At 36.5% G+C, this 16,604-nt stretch overlaps 1 protein-coding gene across 3 annotated transcripts; it reads right to left on the bottom strand.

Annotated features, from left to right (window-relative positions):
• Positions 1-325: 325 nt before the first annotated feature.
• LOC149777589 (uncharacterized) lies at positions 326-8,043 on the bottom strand. 3 transcript variants are annotated; one of them, XM_089942220.1, is made up of 4 exons: positions 7,806-8,043; positions 5,500-5,606; positions 4,360-4,827; positions 326-3,229 (listed from the first exon to the last, which is right to left on the bottom strand). In XM_089942220.1, the coding sequence occupies exons 3-4, from the start codon at positions 4,466-4,468 to the stop codon at positions 1,446-1,448; spliced, it is 1,893 nt and encodes a 630-aa protein (XP_089798346.1). In that variant the 5' UTR covers positions 4,469-4,827; positions 5,500-5,606; positions 7,806-8,043; the 3' UTR covers positions 326-1,445. The 3 variants fall into 3 exon arrangements, with proteins under 3 accessions (XP_089798346.1, XP_089798348.1, XP_089798345.1); XM_089942222.1 differs by having other exon boundaries at positions 5,500-5,601; XM_089942219.1 differs by lacking the exon at positions 7,806-8,043 and having other exon boundaries at positions 5,500-7,794.
• Between the last annotated feature and the right edge of the window lie 8,561 nt (positions 8,044-16,604).

Here is a 16,604-nt window from a genome sequence, read left to right as displayed (position 1 = left end):
GGGATACATTGTTTGTCTTTATTTTTTAAAGCTTAGAAAAATAGTCCACTTGCACCTGATATTAATGTGTTTTCATACAGAATTTTGAAAATGAACCCTATATGTGTGGCTGCGAGTAAGGTCCAGCTATAGAGTGGTTATAAACGGATTACAGCAATTCTTGACACGGCTGTGAGAATCCGCAAACAAATAGTGGTCCCTGTTCTGGAAGACGTTTGCTTTGCCTCTGCTGAAGATTTGTTTTACAAGATACAGCTGTTGTTTCACAACGATATAGCTTTAACACTGATAAACTTTGTTAAGGTAACATAAAAGAATCACATAATTAAAAAATTCTAACAATCATTTTCTTTATTAGAATCTCATAATACAAACATTCTTTATTAGACAATTTATATTTACTATACAAATTTAAATTACAATTCCGAACATCACACTTTCTAAAAGCAGTTTTATTGATTTGTATCCCATTAACAAAGAAACAAAGTACAAATTTTACTTCAAACTATTTTGGTTTTCAAATTTCAATTTTCATCCGTACCTTCACATTACTTAGGACAACACTGGTTTTGCAGATGACCGATTTAACACTTTCTTAACGATGCCTTCACATATTTTTTAGCTTCATCCAAACCTGCGCATTACAGTTACTCCAATTCCTTTCGTGGATGTTATAAATCAGAGATTTAACACCAAAATTCCCACTAGAGCAATGTTTAATTTACATAGCACAATTATAAGCCTTAAATTTTGTCAAACTTAAACATTCTGATTCCTTAAACACATAATATTTAATTTATATCCAATGTTAATATTAAGCTCAGCATATATTTCTTGTACCATATTTGTGCATATTCGGTTTATTGCGAATGCTACTGCACAGATTACGGCTAAATATGAACAACTCTTTTGCTTCACTAAACTCTGGTCCAACATGTATTTATCAACTATAGTGAATATGAATCTATACGATTTAATCACTGGCAAGACAAGGTCATATAGCAAAGCATCCATGCACATCCTATCTTACTTTGATCTCCAATTCTCTCTTTACCGTTTTTTCAAATCCAGAGACAAATTAACTGAATTTAACTCTTTCTAACTGTATCATTATTCGTTCTGTTACCAACTCTCTCCCTGGAAATACACTTTTAGTATCATCATAATGATGTCATTTGCTTACATCTGTCACTCCTGTGCAACATATTATATTGAAAAGTTAGTAAAGCTTCTATCAAATGATATTGTCATGGAAGAGTTTCATCATTCCGTAGTCTGGTACTTTGAAACCATTCTACCAGGGATTACACGTGGTCGGCTACAGAGATGCGTCCTTGGGCAAGGCGCTTTACCCCAGTTGGTGCATTGAAAATGAATAACCTTCTTGTGTTGCTTTGTTCTAAAGCACCAAACAAGAAACTAGATGAAACTGGTCTGACATAAACTCATTCGAGTAAGTGTCTAGCGGAAGCATTGCTAGAACCTCCATTATTTATCGAATCAGGAAGAATTCCATCCTGTGACTCATCCACATTTGATAATGTTTCCTCCGTATTATATGAATCATTTGTTATACTGTGCCCTATACAATCTATAGCCAATCCTCTGGTTAATGATGGTCTCTTGGACTGAAGTCTTGTTTGCTCTGCTGGTGTTACAGACATTTCTCCTGAATTGTTTTCAATTTCTGTAATAGAATCGCTTCTTTCTTTATCAAATAAACCTGACTCACTGTCATTAGTAACAGCGTACGTCTCTCTGTTTGAATCATTTAAAATTTCCTCTTCTTCATTCTCCGTATATGTCTTCAGTTCAAACTCAGTTCTTTCACCGCATTGGACTGCTGAGCAAAATACTTCACTCGCTTGGCAATGTTTGCTTTCACCTGTGTTAAAGGAGGTCGTAATCGACGGAATGTTTCGAAATGAAACTGTGTCAACTGTAGAAGCTGACATTGCTTTGTTTGAGTGTATCTGCCCACGAGCTTTGTGTTCAGGAGTCATACTCCTTTCTTCTCCTACTGACATGTCTTTCTGATGTTCACTAAAGTGCATTACGTCCTCCAAGAATGCTGGCAACATTTTCTGGTGACCCTGGGGCAATACTGCTTGACCACCATTGTTATAACTCTGGCTTTCACATATCCTGGAATTGTTATAGTGTGTAGTTGTCATACAACCTTGAAAAGATGTTATTTTTGATAATATTTGAGAACCAGGTGCACCATTGTTGACCATTTCTTCGCCGCGTGAACTTGGAAGACTGGAAATAATACTAGTTTCAGGACCCTCCAGTGTGATATATCTTTCAAACATTCTATTGCTAGAGTTGCAAAGAGACTTAGTAGCTGTTTCAGTATTTTCCTTTTGTCGACGTTTATTTTGGTGCAAAGAATGACCCCTTTTGTAAACATGTGCGAACACTTTTCTACGAAGACATGAGGATCTACTGTTATTTGACTTGTGATTCCATCTGGGAGAAATATCAGAGTAGGAACTCCATGGAGAATAAGACGTTGTACCTGAAGAAGAACCACGTGGACCCGTTCTTATCGATAGAACAGGTCTGGTCTGCTTTGTACGCTGTTGGTTTGTGTCACAACTACATTTCAAAGTGGATAAATCTTGCCTGTCACATTTTCGAAGCTCTTCTCCAAGATAGCGATATTTTGATTTCTTCTCAAGCGCATTTATCAAAGTTTCTACCAAAGCATCTTTACAAACGCAATGTTGGAAAAGACGACAAAATTCTTTCCACAACTTATTTTGACAGCCAAATGACCACCTACAGTCTGAGGCGCGTCCGTACAAGCTATCAGGGATTAGGTCTTTCTCATACATGATATCAGCTACATATTTTATGTCAACATATGCCATTACCAGACAAATAATGCATCTCTTTTCAACATTACCATCCCGCTTCAGGTCATCATACGTCTTCCACACTTTGTCTACTTCCTCAAGGTTGAATTTTCTCGCATAGTCCAAGAAGTTTTTCATATCACAGAAACTCCGCCCCATAATAGTTCGTAGAAGTAGTCTAATTTGATCTTCCCTCTGCTCACTTCCCCTGATACGGTTATTCTCGTTGTCTGTGAGGCACGCTTCCTCCAAAAAGTCTGGTAGTTCGCTTTCACGATACGGAAGAACGTCTATGAGAAGCGTTAGATTCTTTTGTATTGCCTTTGATAAACAATATCTGTCATTCAAGTCTGATGTTTTTTCTTCATCTGTAAAAAACGAATTATTAATAAACAATACTAGGACGAAACAGAACTTCGTGGCATAGAATGTTCTCATTTATCTAATAAGAGATTGTTGTTTGGGAAATTTAAGAAAAGAACATAAAAAATTTAAGTTTGCCAACGTTCTGGTTGAACATAACTAATAACTAATATAATAATACAGGCAAAGAAGGTATGATAAACCACAATGCATGGCTCTTGTATCGGAATATGTAAACAATTTCAAACAGAAGATTTATTATACGAATGATGGTTGTGTCAAAATCATCCTGCCTATAAGTACTGCGTTTTATTTTTTAAAAACATCCAGAAATGTGTACAACCGTGCCTATAAAGTCATATGCTAATATGCTTCTTCTGCTATCAAATAAAAGCAAGGTTAAGCTTATAGTAGTAGTAAGTAGTATTATTAGTAATAGTAAATGCAATAACAACTACGTTGAGCATCTTAGCAAGTATTTCATCCAAATAACACTATAATATCGCTTCGGAATGAGTATATAATTTGTTATTGTTGTACTGACAGAAAACAACACCTAACTGCAGCTGTGATGGTTCGTTTATATATTGTTTTCAAAACTAGTTCCATTAAATCAACTGCATGAAAATCTCCTGTTACATGGCTTGTGTACCATTCCTTTTAATTTTACTTAAAGTCTCCTGTTACATGGCTTGTATACTATTCCTTTTAATTTGACTTAAAGTCTCCTGTTACATGGCTTGTGTACTATTCCTTTTAATTTCACTTAAAGTCTCCTCTTGTAGCAGGGACAGCCATCGTTGTCCCTTTTCACTTCACTTAAAGTTGCATTCTAAGGAACCTGCGTTTCACAGCTAAAGCCAAGATATATACATGCGGACTCATCAGTTATCTGTATTTAACGCAAGTTTCACTTGTTATCAGTAATTGAGAATTGCGCTTTCTCACTAAACATGCTATACTGAATTGGTATGTAGAGAGGATTATATGGCCGCAGCTAAACTCAACCCGGATGGACATGTTAACGGTACTTGTGTGATTTTGTCATATAAAAAGGCTTCTAACAAAATCGAAAATAACACATATCAAAATCCACAACAAATCATAACAAAAGCAGCCTCCTACTTGTACATACTCTTTTGATTTTGAGATATGGAGTCGTGCTGTACTTCTTGATCATTTGCAACACTTGGACCTAGCTCGGAACGAGGAAACTTAACTCCCCCCATTTCGTCCTGCTCCATGGTTATGTTGGATGTGTTGTCACTCAGTCTTTGATTGCTATATAGACACTTGCATTCTGTTTCATCGGCTGACCCATTCAATAATTGGAGCTGGGCATCTCTTGAACCCGGATTACTTAAAGGAAGCTTTGGTTCTGTTTCTTCACAATGCTCAAAGGTTAGTTTCACTGAATCACACCCATTTGGTCGAGGTTCACTTAAACAGGGACATCTGCTTTGGTGAGTAGAACAAAGACAATCGATACTTTTACACTCTTCATCCAATGAATGGTCCTGTTTTCCCACTTTCCAAGTTTTGCTACGATATTGCGGAGTTGCCTGCAGACATTTTGAAGGGGATGTATGATGTTTTCCTGAAACTAAAATGGTTGATAATTATTTCATAAATTTTTAAAACAGAATGCCTAAATTTTGGTTTATATCAAAACTTTTGTGATACTATTTTAACACTTTTCAAATGATTACCCTGCGATCTTCGTTTTCCATACTATTTTATTCTATTGATTGATTTATTTATTGATTCATTGATTTCCATGTATAATGTCACTTATAGTTATCTAGATACCCGGTTATGCCATGACTTGATATCAGGTGTCTTAATTTGTTTAGATATTTGCGTGCTTTCAAAATGGGACTCCATACTAAGTAAAGAAGAAACGCAAACGAACTTGATGAATCATGACAAATCAATGATAAAAACGAGGCTATGAATTTGCCGTTGCTATGGTGTCTATTAATTTGCTCACAACTAAGCACTAAAGCAATAATCATTTCATTAAAATTTACGTGTTTCTTCTTTTTATCCAGATTCAAAACTGCAAAGCACTTTTAGACCAAAAATGTAATTTTAAGTTGCATAGTAACACGAGTGTTTATAACTAACATTTTAAGTTTAAGAAATACCACCTTAAATCTCACTTGACAATAAGTTCTATGATCTAAACGTTGTCTTTTGATATTTATTACCACTTGTAAAGAAATAAAGGACGAAGAAAATAAAGAAATATGTGCACTAAACCAATCGAACTTACTTGTTTGTCTGATATTTGCTCAATTAAATAGGTGTCTGTTGTACATACTGTTGTAAGCCCAACTTGAGACCTGGTATCGGACTCCATTTCTTCGGCATCTACCTAAACTAAAAACAATAATTTAAACGGAACGAATATTGGCAAATCTAAATTAATTAAATATAGAACGGACAATGATACAGTCAGTGTGTTTGTTTAGTTTGCTTCTTAACCTGGAGAAAAAGCGAACATATGTAAAGCAAAAAGCTGGGTGAAAATAATTTAGTGGCTGTATATTTTCTGATCTGACGATAATTTGATTGAAAGGATGTGGAGTATTGTGAGGTTAACCACTGGTAAAGTTAAATGAACGGTTTATCAATAAGCAAAACTAGATGACTATTAAATATATTCATGTATGCTGGTCAATATTTTAGACGAGTTTTACTAAGGAAACGAACGAGTTTACTCTTACGAGTGACGTAACTGTGTCATTAGGTAACGGAAACTGCATCGGTCAAATGGTTCTATTACCCCGGAAAGTGTGTCACTCGTATACGGGATCTTCTCGCTGGCTTGTCGATTTACAGTTCAACGCCTCCAAAAAGTCACGATCTAATTCGGGTCCCGGCCGAGGGTAAGGTCAACTCGATCGCAGTTTTAGTCTCGCAAGCCCTCCGCAATTTTTCCTCGTCCCAGGATGAGACGAATAATTCTACGTACCTTAAGAATGACCCGTGTCACTGTAGATATCAGCTATGCTGAAAAAAGGCGCTCCTGGCTTAGCGTTAGTGTGAGGGTCGAACAGATGTCATTAAAAGGTTAGGTGATGTTGCAGCTTTGACAGAGTCATCTATTCTTCCTCTAATCTTGACATCTCCTAGCCAGGTACTCCTCCTGTCTATGAGCCATAACTCACGAGGTCGACGGCTCTTCTGAGATGGCCCGTTTCATACGTGTCCTCGAGCCTGTCTACATCCTGCATAAATTCGTCTTCAGAGGCTTTAAAGAACAGAGGAGGGATGTAATATTCCCATCGTACAAGGTAATTTTAAGGCTCATCCGGTAGATGCTGACGGCCAATAGATATAAGGTCTCGAATGTTTCTGGTGGTTCTATATAGTCCTCAATCGCGTCACAATCAAGCCGTGCTTTAAAAAAAAATTCACTTCGCACAACTCATGACGGGGTATCCAATATTCATGTCCCCTCTCTAATTACAGTGCTGGTTATATCTACAAGAGGCTCACACTTAACAAGACCCAAAACCATCACTATTTTCTGGAACCTATTCTGCAGATCTTTGTTGAAGCATATATTATTAAAGCTCCTACCAGCTTACTTACAAAATATCAGATTTTCTCTTCATATACTACCATGCCATTATATTGGCGATTAGCCCAGTCCCTTGCAAGGTAAAGACCTATTTAGTCTTGTTGGCTCCCAATCGGGATGGAGGTATATTTTGTCTGTGGAATGGTTATATCTAATTGAGTGATCAAATCTCTTGTGATCGGTCTTAGACAACATGGCATGCCCCATAAATGTTTTACCTAATCGATACTTGTCCTATAAAACATAGCTATTTTTGGCAGACATTTCAGACCAACGCAGGTCTTGCATGATTGCTTCCTTAGCGACTTGTACATGTGCTAAAGGAAAAAGCATCGCGATTCATATCTCTGATTGGCATGGTGCTAATCCTATTGCTACCATCACCGAGCGAGGCTCATCTGGACACCCAACCCCATCCCCCCCCCCCCCAAAGACTCCAGGCAAATAGTGTTAATATAGGAAACGTTGAAGCCAAACCCTGTACACATCTGATACTATGCTACCATGACCGCTAAAGTCTGCCTAGACCTACCCCCTGGGCTCAGGGGTCTTGTGAAAACGTTACTGCTTCGTGTCTTAGCAAAATGGGATGCCAGGTGGAGCAAAAACTTCCACTTTTCTACTACCTTACAGAGTAATAGAATACACTTAGTACATTTGTTTAAGCATCTTGTACAACGACCCCTACTTTTCAATCAGCATCAGGAATTTCAAACTGATAACACCTGTCGTTCAGGTCAATAGTGGGGTCTGAAACACGGTGATTATCACACCTAAACGCCAGGGAGGGGAAGGTGGAGAGAGATTTCATTTTGATAACTAAATTGTATGCTGTCATCAAGAATAGTTTTAAGCTAATTGCATTATATACCTTATTACTCCCGATGGATATAATTTCAAATACTATCAACTCTTTATATTGAATAATTACTGTACCGTTAATGTGCGTGAACTCTGGAAGTAAATGTCAACAACGTTAAATATATACATACCATGCAGACGGTTATGGCTTCCTCTATAAATGTATGTACCTCAAAAACTTTCAATATAAGTGGATGAAATATTTCTTCCTATTTTCTCCACCAGTTTGTATATGGTCTCTCACAGTAACTTAAAGATGAGTCATTATATCACCATTATGTTATTATACATTGGACGTGACTTGTATGTAAAATGCAGGGCTTCCACTGGTGAAAGTTATCGTCCTATCTTGTGCAATATACCCTCGTATGTATTCGTTTACCTTCGTATGTATTCGTTTACCTTCGTATGTATTCGTTTACCTTAGGGTTACGTGGGATAGTCAAGCTGTAATGCATATTATATTGCACACACACACAAAATCGGATACCGTGGTATGTCCCTGAGAAAGTCGTATCATTCTTATTGCCACGCCACGATATGACCTTCAAAGATTATTTTTATTTAATACACATTCGGATATAATTATTATATATAGTTACATGTTATAAATTGGATATTTTTTAAATAAGAGACAAAAATCACTAAAACCATAGATAATATATGACGTCCAGGTACACCTATCGTCTTTGCTTTTCATTTTTTCAAATATCACTATATATATATATATATAGAGAGAGAGAGAGAGAGAAAGACGCACGACATTGTCGTTGTTTTCCTGCTTTCACTTTTAAATATACGTCATATTCTAAAGTGACGAGAAGGTTGGATATGCTTCCCTGCTGCTTTTTTCCAAAGTATAAAAGTATAATGGGAAAATTATCCAATTATAGAATTTTCGAGAAAATAGTTACAAAGTGTATTTTGAGCATACAGAGCACTAGCAGCAATGTAAAAATGTGGGTCTATATTCCTTGCATGTCAACACGGTAAAGCAAGTTGTATTCAAGTTCGTTTTTGCTTGGCTTGTCTCATTGCTCTACGTACTATTTTAAGGCTGACGTACCTGAGACCATTATACCCTGTCTGTCTTTTCCTCCGGCTTCGAACATTTAAATTTTGCAAGTCCGTTCCATGAAACAGAACATGCTCTACTCCAAAAAACCTGAAAAATGCAACTTTCTGAAGAGGTTCTTGTTACTAATTAATGCACCGATTAATATCACAGAATGAAACAAGATGACTATTACTAAAACAAGCAAAACAAAAACAGAGAGGGGGTTTATAAGTGTACAATTTGATAACTAGATTTTACACGGATAGTTTTTATTTGAATTTGCACAAAGTAAAGGGTATATAAAAATGAAGTATATTAAACCCTTTACACTGAATAGTAAATGTAGTTTATCTGTGTAATATGTATCAGTTAAAGTCACATAAGTTAAATTGAATACACGCCTACGAACGGCTGTCATATGTGTACTTCAACAACGTTCACACTGCATTAAATAAATTGCTCGTCCTTGTTTTATCTGCCATTGTTAAATACACAGCTACTTGAACATAATTTTGAAATTACCTTTATATATTATTATCTATTGTACAAATCATGTTACTAAAACAAACCAGTCCTTTGTTTTAGGTCTTTTTTTGCATTAAAGCTCTGCACAGAAGAATAGGACTGGTATCTTACGTTGTTAAGTTGAATGGTTTGTGAACATGTATACCGTTTTTTCTTTGTTAAATCTCAAAATAACTTTATAATATGCATGAGGTACACATAGTTAAAAAAAACAGATATGTAGTCAGCCATCTATCCAAACATACATACAGACAGATGACATTAACGTATTAGACCTTTCTCTTTTGTGCGTAGTCAGTTTTATGTATGTGATACAAAGGTGTATGTATGTATGTATGTATGTATGTATGTATTGCTAACCTATAGATCCACCCATTAGTAGTAGGCCTCGCGAACCTTTGCCTTTGCTTTTAGAAACTATTTCGCGATCGCGTGCGCGTGTGTGTATGAGTCTGTGTGCCTTTTCTCCAATTGGGTATCGAGTCGATCGTCTTTGCGGTGATCATGGGGTTCTCTGTCGTTGGACAGCAAAAATGAAGGCGGTGTTTTTCTGACTGATTGCAAACCGCGTGAAGTTGCTGCTCTAGCCGCGAAAAGCTCTCGGTATGCCCTGCAAGAAAAAGGTTGTCGAAAAATGTGGCTGTCCTAACATAAATTTCAGCCTTATACGCTCAGAACCTTCTACCCAGCATTACTTGTCCGCATTACCATGTCCTTCTACCCAGCATTACTCGTCCGCATTACCATGTCCTTCTACCCAGCATTACTCGTCCGCATTATCATGTCCTTCTACCCAGCATTACTTGTCCGCATTACCATGTCCTTCTACCCAGCATTACTTGTCCGCATTACCATGTCCTTCTACCCAGCATTACTTGTCCACACATTCTATGCGTGTGAATACGAGTCCGCAAGCGAACCCATCGAAGTTACCACAAGGTACACATGCGGGATGATAGTGAATTTGGAACTGAAAATAGTTTACCCCAGTTATAGAATCATGCACACACGTGTGCAAAATCCTTAATAGGGACAGAATACGGGGATGTAGAGGGCTTTGGCCTAGATAAGTAGCAATAATAAACACCCACCCCAAGCTAGTATTATCCCACTACTACAAAAGTGATAAATGCACGCATGAAATTTCATGACCATACATGCAACAGTTTGTAGGAAACTGAGCTAAAAGCAATAAAGAGTGTCTCACAATCTTTGCCAATGCAGTTTGATCGATATATATATATATATATATATATATATATATATATATATATATATATATATATATATATATATATATATATATATATATATCACATAATACAATATCAAACAGACAGACAGAGACTTGTGGCTTAAACCTCACTCAGTAACACATTGAATGCTCCCTACGATTCCTTTAGAGAGAAATATAAAGTTGCTATATTTATGGCTCTACAAGCTGCGAATGAAAACTGCTTCATTCCTTGGAGAATACATTCTTGTGCATGTAAAATAGATTTCCCCAGTATTTTTAGCACAGAAATTAACGTGAATGCGTCTCGAAGTCTACCTGTTTTTCACCTATCTGACCACACCTTGAGGCGTCATGTGACCAATTACAATGCCTCACGCTTTAGTTTAGACGGGGAACTTCTACGTATGTCTAACCTTGACGTTCTTTCAACGCTGGTTTTAGACCTTTATACATTGAACAGAATCTCATTTTCCCGATTTTTTTGACATCTTGAATCAGGCAAAGTAAAAATAAAACAAATTAAAGTTAAAATTAAAATTTATGAAAATCAGATAACAGTTTTTCGTGAAGAACGGCTATAAATTTTAGGTGCTAAAATGCAGTATGCATGCACATGAAGCGGAAAGGGGACATGCTATAATCAATAAAAATATATTCTAGACGACTATTGGTATTTCACTGTTTACATACTGTGAAGTAACTATTGGAGGTGTACATCAGTTTCAAAAATAACACTTTCCGGAAACACCTAGTTCGCAAATATATCCACATATTTAATTAGTAAACAATAGCAGCTGAAAATGTCACACCATAACCTTAAGTTATGAAATTTGACAAAGCCAATTTACGAAACCATACCCTGCCAACTAAACTTGGCCTTCTTTAAACGTGCTTTTCTGTCTTTTTGCACTGAATAATGTTAGTTTGATGCATTTTGCCATTTTAAATCAGGTAGAAAGACAAATTCTAAATAAAACCATGAAAATTAAAAAAAACAGTGCTTCCAAAAGTGTTGCTCTAATTTTATCGGCTAACATTTATAACAATGAAACTTTGTACAGATCTATTTTTGCGGACCTTATAAAGTGTTGTGATGTATTTATGTATTGCGCTACCTTACGAAATCCATGTACGACTGAGGAAGGATGTCAATTGAGACCAACCTATTTGACACAAATTATTGTTAGTTTCATTTTAGAGCCGTGTTTGGCATTAAAGCTGCTGTTTGATTCGATTCCATCCCATCGGATCCCATTTTAGAGCCGTGTTTGGCATTAAAGCTGCTGTTTGATTCGATTCCATCCCATCGGATCCCATTTTAGAGCCGTGTTTGGCATTAAAGCTGCTGTTTGATTCGATTCCATCCCATCGGATCCCATTTTAGAGCCGTGTTTGGCATTAAAGCTGCTGTTTGATTCGATTCCATCCCATCGGATCCCATTTTAGAGCCGTGTTTGGCATTAAAGCTGCTGTTTGATTCGATCCCATCCCATCGGATCCCATTTTAGAGCCGTGTTTGGCATTAAAGCTGCTGTTTGATTCGATCCCATCGGAAAAGGAACATTATATCATCAATAAAAATTGATTCTTGTCGTGTACACTAATTCGGTGAAGACGGATACACTCCACTCCTATTACAATACAATTTTGTCTCACACCAAAGTGTACAAGCAAGTCAAATATAGTCGAATACACCATTCTATTTATATCGTACCTGCCGGATACACCATTCTGCTATTATGCTAAAACGTTTTGCATCAGCTGATAAAGATAGTCCAACAAGAAGGTCTTCTTTCTCTTCAGAAGTAAAAACAGTTGCAAATTAACAAATGTCACAAACCTATCTATATCCTTCATCTTTCCAATGCAAGTTCAATTCCGATCAGCTTTTGTGACATCCATTGGTATGAAGTGTACCATGATACTCGTCATTTATTACCAAGCCTTCGTTGCCTAATTAAGTTGCTAACCTGAGTTCTAAGAGATTCAGTTCCTTCCCCAAATATGTGTTGATAGAGTGTTCTGTTTGAATTTCCAGGTATATGATCACTTAATCTATACAAACATGTGCTGTCTAATTAATCAAAGGTTTAGACCGGGAGTTCACATTGATTTGTTTTTCAGGTTGATTCACGGTGTGTGTTATAATACATATGTACAAACAAAAACGAATTATGCCACAAACAAGGTGTGGTATAGCACGTACAAGTTACCTCCGCCTATGCTGTAGTTCAGAAGTTACCATTCAAGCGAGGCAGTTGTTAATTCCATTTTTACAGACAGATAGATCGATTATTTAACTGTAAACGTTATTTTCTTTAGTTCTCTTTCAATGCTCACAGTTAGATGATATCTCTCGATCGATCGATCGATCGATCGATTAAGGAGCTCACAAGTCAACCAATATACACCGGTTTGGAAAGTAAATGCGACTCGTGTAATGGGATCTGTTGCAACATAAGTACTTAAATACCGGTTTGAAAAGTAAATGCGACGCGTGTAATGGGATCTGTTAGAACATAAGCACTTACTCACCAGTTTGGAAAGTAAATGCGACGCGTGTAATGGGATCTGTTCGAACATAAGCACTTACACACCAGTTTGGAAAGTAAATGCGACACTTGTAATGGGATCTGTTCGAGCATAAGCACTTACACACCGGCTTGAAAAGTAAACGCGGCCTGTGTAATGACTATGTGTTGGGACTGAAGCACTGTCATACCGGTTTCTTTATTTTAATTGTATATTTTTACTCAGATATTAGAACGGTAGATAGCTATAGCTACAATATACAGATGTATATAAGAAAAAAAAAACTGAGCAATTAGTTTCATTCCTATTTTTGGAGTTATCCTCATTTCGTGTGTTTCTGTTATAAGTCTGCACACGTGTTTTACGTTGTACTTAGATGTTATTCGAGAGGAAAAACATTTGTTTGGACTGTTAGGTGGAAACAAAAAGTGCTCATTTCTTGGAGGATAACATTATTCTGGAACTATTGTGAACTAATAAAAGGAGTTCTGGACGATTCCATTTTGACGATGTCACGATTCTGGCCAACGAGTACATTTACGGTCTTGAAACTTATAGAGAACTTTTCACTCTTTTGGAGTTTGATAAAATTGTATCAGGACTGTTTTGGATTCACTTCATAATGCTGTAAGTTCCTCTCATATTTCAATGTATAACTTTGATAATTAAATTATATGATAATTTTTAAAACTTGATGGGTTTGCTTCTTTCTGTTACTTGGTTTGTGGCCATAGCGTCGTATGAACTGTCTGAACTGTCCCTGAAGTGGTCTTCACCTAGCAAGTGAACTAATAAACTTGGATTAATGTCTGAATTATAACTGAAGTAATCTTCGACTGGTAAGTTTACTTGGAGTAATGGTTCAAATGTTACTTAAGTAGTCTTCACCTAACAAGACTACTTGGTGTAATCTCTGAACGGTCAATAATGTAGTCTTCACCTAACAAGACTACTTGGTGTAATCTCTGAACGGTCAATAATGTAGTCTTCACCTAACAAGACTACTTGGTGTAATCTCTGAACGGTCAATAATGTAGTCTTCACCTAACAAGACTACTTGGTGTAATCTCTGAACGGTCAATAATATAGTCTTCACCTAACAAGTCTACTTGGTGTAATGCCTGAAATGTCAATAATGTAGTCTTCACTGAGTAAATACTGAACTGATATTCAAGTAGTGTTCATCTAGAATCAGTCATTGGGACAATAGTAGAGTCGTGGTGAAGTAGATTTTACTTTTTAATACCACTTTAAGCAATGCATAAACTGTGACTCAAGTAGTGTCCATTCATTTATCGGTTATTTATATCTTGTCTAGAATTTTGTAATGTAAAAGTTTCAGGTGTGAGTCTTCACGTTATTTTTCTTACCTGTGTGAAATGCCGGAATGCATCAGGTGAACTGATCAATGAAACTATAAAATGTATGTCACGATAAGAAAAATGAATGACATGTCACAACGAACATCACGCTTAAAGGGCCGCTTAAAGAGTGTGCGAATCAGTGAAATTAGATAATGTCATACGATACAAAAGACGAAACTACACATCACAAAGAACATAATGTTTTTGGGCAATATATCCAATCACAATAATGTAAACACAATTTCTAAAAGCTCTCTCTCTCTGTCACGGTTAGAAACTATCGAAATTAGCAAAACGTTAAACCCTTCCAGATTGGCTACAATGCGAAGCTACTCCAAGTACTCTTTACGATGAGTTGCCTCAAACTGATCTACCCTACTGAGAAAGGATTACGTTAATAAATCAACAATAAAAGATAGTGTGAAATAAAGGTTCGAGATTTCTTTTGCCGATCTGGGTTTACGCATTATCCACCCAATACGATCTCCAAATTATTTCGGAGAGTCATTGCACTAGATAAAAAATATTGCATTAAAAATTGTAGGCCCAGGATGACAATTCTAAAATGGATTTGTTTTTCATCGCAAACAATAGAAGTTGTGTATTACGTGCTTTTCACCAAATGTTGTTAAGAACAATGGCCGATAGCGTCCGAATGATTTACGCTGCAAGGTAACCATTTGTACATGTACAAATTATTCTAAAAATGTGTTGGTCTATAAATACAAAGTAACACAACTTTATGCATGTATACATTATAGCAAATTTTTTACATGTACATATTTATCTTACTTTGAGTTATAATTGACTGGCACAACAAAAACAAATTAGCATTCCTTTCACAATAATAAATTAGAAAGAACAGTGGCGCTTTCTGATAAGAAAGTAACCTCTGGTGCTATTTATAGAAGAAGAAGAAGATTCTTTATTTATTCCATTGTTCCAAACGAAACTGCGAAGATACACTACAGCAGCCAAAACAGATTGCGAGGATATAATTTTCTTTCTTTCAAATTAATTGAATTGAATGTTAAATAGTACAATAAACAATATCGTATGATCAGCTGTATTATACAATATGCAAAGAAAACATAGAAAGAAACGAAACTACACATGCAAGACATATGCAAATAAATGGAAATGAAATATGCAGTTAATTCACACAATTTCAGTCAATACTCAGGAACGCCACGATAATCGTATGAAATTTCAAGTTCAAAGACAAGTTCACCAACACGTTTGATATTCTTGGTTGTGTGAAAGTTCAATTGGTGGTCATTTTTGACTTGGCGTATTGCATATTGCAACGATAAATGTACAGTGATTTCACCAAGTACGCGCTTGAAGAAAATTTTATTTGAGCAGGCAGAGCGATTTGATGCCAAGCTGTTGAGACCGTTGCGTGGCAAAATATCTTATTTACGAGCCGGTACCCTGCCGCTAACTATACTATCAGCGGTGCAACGTCTTCTGCGGTTGCTTATTGGTAGTAATATTGTAGACTGTCCAGTGCAACATAATCTGATAACCAGCCACTTCATGTCACACACACTATGAGTAGAGGATAGATGAACAGAATTCATATTAAAGTACAGTACTGTGTGTGTGTGTCTATGTGTGTGTGTGTGTGTGTGTGTGTGTGTGTGTGTGTGTGTGTGTGTGTATTTGTGAATAATGTGAGCACGCTCGCGTTACACGTTGATATTTGATACCGGCGCTGGACAATGCATCAAAATGATGCACTGGAGTCGAGTTGTATAATCAGATGTGGACTATGCGGATCCAACGCTGAATTGCTGAATAAAATCGCATTCTCAGACGAAGACTCACCAAAGCAAATGTGAAAAAATCATTTAAAATGCCAATGTAGTCGCTGACGTTGTGGAGGAAAAAAAATCAATCGATGCTGTCAACTTCGACGCCGTTAAAAAGGAAACAAAAATTAATAGCATAATATATATGATCGAAGCGATTGTGGTTTTATATCCTGAAAAGCAAAAACAATTTAGCAAAATTGTACATTCGTAATAAGCATAAAGATATAAGATTATTACTCTAAGTATGCCTATGATGAATCACATCAAGCAGTCCGTACGAGACGTTGGAATAAGGATGCAAAGAGGTGCAAGAAAAGCAAGAAAAGCAGATTAACTTGTAGTATTGAGACTTTCTCTGGACAAGCCACAGCTGGCTGTGAGACAACTTTCCCCAGAAG

Source organism: Sinohyriopsis cumingii, chromosome 18 (genome assembly GCF_028554795.1).
Source record: "Sinohyriopsis cumingii isolate HCF-2022 chromosome 18, ASM2855479v2, whole genome shotgun sequence".
Lineage (NCBI taxonomy): Eukaryota > Metazoa > Mollusca > Bivalvia > Unionida > Unionidae > Sinohyriopsis > Sinohyriopsis cumingii.
This window is presented reverse-complemented; position numbering and strand designations above follow the sequence as displayed.

What these genes read in the sequence shown, in the direction of transcription:
- LOC149777589 (XM_089942220.1), bottom strand. Translation starts at nt 4,468, where the DNA reads ATGGAGCAGGACGAAATGGGGGGAGTTAAGTTTCCTCGTTCCGAGCTA. An exon ending in CATATCTCAAAATCAAAAGA is followed by an intron (nt 3,230 to 4,359) that starts GTATGTACAAGT and finishes CGTTTTTTACAG; the next exon opens with ATGAAGAAAAAACATCAGAC.